This window comes from Stegostoma tigrinum, chromosome 7, assembly GCF_030684315.1.
Source record: "Stegostoma tigrinum isolate sSteTig4 chromosome 7, sSteTig4.hap1, whole genome shotgun sequence".
NCBI classification, from domain to species: Eukaryota; Metazoa; Chordata; class Chondrichthyes; order Orectolobiformes; family Stegostomatidae; genus Stegostoma; species Stegostoma tigrinum.
In genome coordinates, this window is record NC_081360.1 from 59,459,370 (window position 1) to 59,465,369 (window position 6,000).

The following is a 6,000-nucleotide window of genomic DNA, read 5'->3' on the forward strand; positions in this document are numbered from 1 at the left end:
GATATGCCTGCTATTCATATGGAGACAGCCCACATCCCATGTTAAGAAATGGGGTGCAAAGGGGCAATATTAGCACAACTGATGTTTAGCTTATTCATCAAATATCCATCTTTTCACCGGTACTTCCTCCCTGGGTGAGCTTTTACGGAGTAGTGCAGAATGCAAGCTTTGTGGCAAACACAAATTTAGGTTGCATGTTAAATGCAGAATGCTCAACCAAGTACCACACACTGAGGAGGTGTAGCTGTTTCAGCTTATACCTTTTTTTTGGCAGCGGGAGGTGAAAAAAGAATGTTGTGAGATGATTATGTTTTGGGACTGTAATTCCAGGAAATAGACAGAGAGAGAGAAATGAAGGTGGTCACATATCCTACTTGGAATTCTGTCCAACGTGAAACCAGGACAACTTGACTGCTAACAGGGACAACCCAGGCTGATTTATTAGGGAGGTGTTGCAAGATGTTCACATTGTAAACGATGGCGCACAGTCTGGAACAACCATTCTGATACCGTCCCTGGTAATTTGTTATTTAATAATTGGGTTATTAGAATGGAAAAACAAATATGATGATTATGGATAGACTTTCAGTCTCCAAGTTCTTGGCAGAGAAGTGGGGGTGGGGTAAACAACTTACTGCATGTGTTTGATTTGGCACTTGTCTGAAGACTGAGAAAAGCACCATGATATTATGACTCGGCAAAACAAGCAGGAGCAGACTGGTTGGAAGTTAGAAATGATGTTGACTGATTCTTATGGCAACTGAGACTCAGTTGAGAGCAGGATACAAATAATAAATCTGGGGTGGAATTTTTATCCATGATAAAAGTTAAGGGGAGGGGGAAAGGAGATATCTTTTCTGCAATTCAGTATATTAATTGTTTGCTAAGTAGGATTTCAATGCTCCTTTTAGTTGATTGAAAAAATCTTTATCACATTTCAATCATTCACTGGGAGTTCAAATATCTCAAGGCTATTAGTCTCAATCAATTATCGCAACACTTTGCAGGTACTGAAAGGCCTTCAACACCAGTGGTATCCCTTTGATTGTTGAGCAATCGGAAACAGATGACATTTCCAAAGGAGCAAAAGCAGAGGCCGCTAAGTTTCATTGCAGACATTCCAAACGTAATCAACACCATTTCATTAGGCTGGGCTGTTAGCCATCTTCCAGATGCAAGGAGACTCACTGTAAAGGTCTAGAAACGGTCCATTATTAAAGCTGTCCAGCATGTTGGCAGAGGTTTCAAAAAGCAACTGGAGAAAATCAGTTGGCCAGACATCTTTTGTGAAATGCAGATGGCATATGGTCAGCTCTTCAGACATCTCTGGAACATCAGTTGAAATCTGTATGTTGTCCAGCTTACATATCTAAAATAAGGTGTTGTCTCCTTCGGGGGTACTTCACTCCTTGAATTTCTTGTCTCTCACCTGTTGTCTTTTTGCTACTCCATTTCAAAGTAAAAGTGGCAATGGAGTCATCTAGTTATTTTGTTTCCAATATGGAGTTATTTTGTTTCCAATATGGCCTCTAGATTTGGTTTCCATGATAGGAAAAGAAAAGGCTTCCATTTATTTTTTGGTCAACTAATTTGCACTTACCTCAAAGTGGTTATGGACACCTGCAGACGATCAAACGCACAATATTAAGAGACATTGCTCCACAATTGGAGTTGCAATGTGCTCACGTTCAAGAATTGGAGGAGTGACCAGATTTTGGGTGGGGATTGATTAAAAATGAAGGGTTTGATTGGCAGATAAAAAATTAACGATACTTGGCCCCATTGCAGTTACACAGATATTTAGTTTAAGCTCAAGATTCCACACCACGTCATAATGTCATAATTTGCACCCAGAGAGATATAAGTAGCCTGACTATAAATGCAGAGAAAACATAAGGCTTAAACATTTACTTTTCTTTTCCCTAACTGGCGAAATCGGGATTGGAGCTATTCCACTGCACACGATCTGGCTCTGTCTATTTACATTCAGTAAAACAGTAAGATTTTCACATAGCTACCTGCTAGTTATCAGTATTTGTCACAAATTATTTTCTTTAATTGAGAGAATTTATACCCTCCCTGCAGCCAAATAGCTTTTCAAGTCTTTCATACTGCACTTGTTGGAACATACATAACAATTCCAACATTCCAAGGAAATAACAATTTTTACTCCATGAGAAACCAGGGGCTGATTTGTTGGCAAGCGGGCTCTAATTGTCATGGAGAATGCACCATGTTTCTGCTGTTAAGGTGAATGCTCACTATTGTTCTTCATGTTGTGCAAAGCCTATGACAGATTTGCTTTCATCATCCTCTTTTGTAATAGGAATCAATGGAGCCTGTTTGGTTTAGTGTGGTAGGTTATCAAGTGGATTTCATCCAATGAAAAGAGGCTCTCACTATCAACAAAATGTAGTTTGTCGGATGATAGCAACAATGTTCACATTACACTGATGTGAAGAACATTATTGCAGAGGTTACGAGGAGACCCAGAGGGTAGATCTTACTTATTGAAATCCTTGATACTTTCGCACCAAATCCACACAACATGATTGTGAATGGGCGCTTAGGACACTCTTCAACATGAAGCCTTTCAGGCCCTTAAACAACAATTCCTTTTTAAACTCTAATCTCCTCCATATCATGATGAATGCAAGATAAAAAGGTTTTGACTGTATTATTTTTTATTTCAAACCACTCATGGGATTCGGGTGTTGCTGGCTGGGCCGGTATTTATTGCCTGCCCTAGTTGCCCTTGAAATGGTGGTGTTGAGCTGCCTTTTAGAACTGCTGCAGTCCAAGTGCTGTAGGCTGACCCACAATGCTATTGAGCGAGGGTGGGTGCAATTCCAGAATTTGAGCCAGTGACTGAAAGAATGATGTATATTTCCAGTTCAGGATGGGAAACAGCTTAGAGGAGAACTTGCAGGTTCTTGTTCTTCTGAGGGTACTGGTCAGGGGTCTGGAGGGTGCATTCTAAGGAGTTTTGTTGAATTTCTGCAGTACATCTTCCACACAGTGCACACTACTGCTACTGAGAGTTAGTGGTGGAAGGAGTTGGTGTTTGGGCATATCTGAAGCATTACCACCCAAAAAGCCAAAGTGTTTTTTTTCAAAAAAAGGCTTTTTAAAAAATTGGACAACAGAAATATACTCAGCAATCTGAGGCAAGATTTAAATTAATTTATTTTGTTCAAAATTTAACTGCTGGTGGCAAGAGGAAAATCAGAGCAATGGCAGTCATCCACGATTCTGAATGTGGTTAATAAATTCAAAAGTTTCATGTGAAGAGGTACAGCTAATATGAAGATCAAATAAATAAAAGGCAGAAGGTCATGATAATGCTTTAAAGTGTGGATGTAAGCATCAGTCCACCAGAAAAAAAGCTTTGATTACTGGTTTGCAGCTAAATGATTGCGGAAACATGGTTTGAGTTAGACTGTGTCAAATGTAATTAATCATGTGGCAACAGCTATTTCAGACCATTTGTTGTGCTGTCGTGATTCTTGAGATGTGGGCATCATTGGAAGACCAATAACACTCAAGAAACTTGACAAATCCAGGCCAAAGCAGCTTGCTTGTTCAGCCCTTCAAACCTAATCTGCCGCTCAACGAAATCATGACTGAATGTCCAACTCAGTGCCCTGTTGAGGTTTTCTCCCAATACCCTTGGATCACCTTAGCCCTAAGAACTAGATCTAACACAAAAATAGGAGTTCTCGCACCATCTGCGGGAACAAAGCTAAATTAACATTTCAAATCATGAAACTCTCCTTTCTTCCCACAGATGCTGCCAGGCTTGTTAAGTTTCTCCAGAAATTTCTGCTTTTGTATCAAATATTCAGCATCCACTGTTTTGTTTTAAACCAAAGATGTACCTCGTCATTTGAGCACATTCAACATTTTGGCCTCAACCACTTTCTGAGGCAGAGAATGCCACTGGATCATTACTCTCTGTTGAAGAAATTCCTCATCTCAGTCCCAAATGGCTTACCTGATACTTTAGGTTGTAATCCAAAGTACTCTATTCCCTGGTCATTGCGAACATTTTTGCTGCTTTCAGCCTGTCTAGTCCTGCTAGAATTTTATACATTTCTATGAGATCATTCCTCTAAACTCCAAATGAATATAATACAAACCGATTCAGCCTCTCTTCAGTGCGGTCACCCCAAGAAAGTCAGTCTGTCTGGTAAACTTTTATTGTATTTCCTTTTCTCCAATAACATCCTTCTTCAGATAAGGAGGCCACACTGTTGACAATACTCCAGCTGTGGTCTCACCAAGATCCTACACAATTGCACTAAGTCATCCCTGCTCATGACGGTCATCCGCAGTACTGAAACTAGTAATCCAGAAGTCTAATGCGAGTAGGTACAGCTAATATTGAACGCCAGTAGGAGGAGGAGAAATATATTTAAAAATTGACTTTAAAAACCTGCATCTGAAACGTAGCGTACTCAGCAAATATAACGGAAACTCAATTCATGCTAACTATCGAATATGAAACGATAGTGTGTACGGTATCTGATTCGCCCGGCAATCTTTGCTGATGATCAAAAAGAAAATCCGACTCTAGGTGCCATAGTGCGGAACAATAAAGGGGAACTTCACAAGCTGTTTTACGGATAGTAAGTGAATCCACGCACTTAAAAGTTGGGGTGAACCCGCTGCCGAATTATTCTTGAAAACATGAATGAACAATCGCGACAACTCCATAATTACTAACAGACATATGCATTAGAAAAAATAGCGATTAAATATGTCCCAGCGCAAACCATCACCTCCAATTTATTTTTTGTTTTTGTTTTGTGGAATTGGCAGAGACATGTCGAAACTACAAGAATAAAAACGGTTAATTACAAACGAATCTGCGGGCAGGGGGATCAGACTGTCCGCTACCATGTCTTAACTGGAGAACATGTTCAGAACAAATTGGAGAGTCAAATCTGAATAGTCAACAGCGTACACATGTTTAAAAGGTTTACAGTTTGTTTATCAATAAATGGGGGCGGCTTCACCATTTTTGGGACTTTAGAGGCTTTACGCAAACTTCTCGCAATGTGTAAATCATCGCAACTGAAATTGCACCGACACGCTGAAGAACCATGATATTTCTACGAGCTGCGCCATCCTTCAGTGCATTAGCGACTGCCACTCTTGAGCGTTCCCCACTCGCCTGAACACGAGAAAGTTTTTGTTTGAAACCGCCGGCTCCACTCACCCAGCAACCTCGACAACTCGTTTTTATTCAGCACCGAGGCGGCTGCAATGTAACATGACCACAGCAACATCCACTGCAATAAGCGAGCCATTTGGCTGAAGCTGAGAACTTCACCGTCCGCAGAACTGGTCTTAAGGTACCGCGTCTCCGACAGCGGAACGAATCCAGTCAAACTCCTAGGGTCTTCTCTGGGCTCGGTACGTCACCGCTCTTAATATTACGGCCATGTTTCCGCCTCAATTTTAAATTAGCACGCCCTCTCTCACTTACTGTAATCTGATGGTTCTCTGTCACACCAGGTATACTGTCCCTTTGATTTCTCTCATGTGGTCCTTTCGTTGGCCAACAAATTTATACCATAAGTATAAACCCTCTTGCAATACAACAGTAGATTTATAAAGCAACGGCTCTTGTATTTGTGATAATGGGGACTGCAGATGCTGGAGAATCCAAGATAATAGAATGTGAGGCTGGATGAACACAGCAGGCCCAGCAGCATCTCAGGAGCACAAAAGCTGACGTTTCGGGCCTAGACCCTTCATCAGAGAGGCTCTTGTATTTAACATTTAGTAATCCACATTTATAGAGTGCCTTCACCCTAGCAAGCTGTCCCGAACGGCAGCATTGGATTTAAGTCACAAATTGACCGGAACCGAAAAAAAATTAGGATAAGCTTCTGAAAAAAATGCCAGAAAGAACATTTTAGATAGGGTCTTAAAGTAGCCAAGAAAATTTGAGTTTAAGTAAGGATTTCCAGAACAACTTGCTATTCCAAAGTG

At 40.8% G+C, this 6,000-nt stretch overlaps 1 protein-coding gene across 1 annotated transcript in view; it reads right to left on the minus strand.

Moving 5' to 3' along the window:
• The window catches only part of pla2r1 (phospholipase A2 receptor 1), a 130,963-nt gene extending 125,546 nt beyond the window's left edge, over positions 1-5,417 (minus strand). Inside the window, exon 1 of the mRNA XM_059647308.1 lies at positions 5,222-5,417. Within this exon, the coding sequence (XP_059503291.1) occupies positions 5,222-5,312 (91 nt within the window). The 5' untranslated portion in view covers positions 5,313-5,417. The remainder of the gene's footprint in view (positions 1-5,221) is intronic.
• Positions 5,418-6,000: the final 583 nt, after the last annotated feature.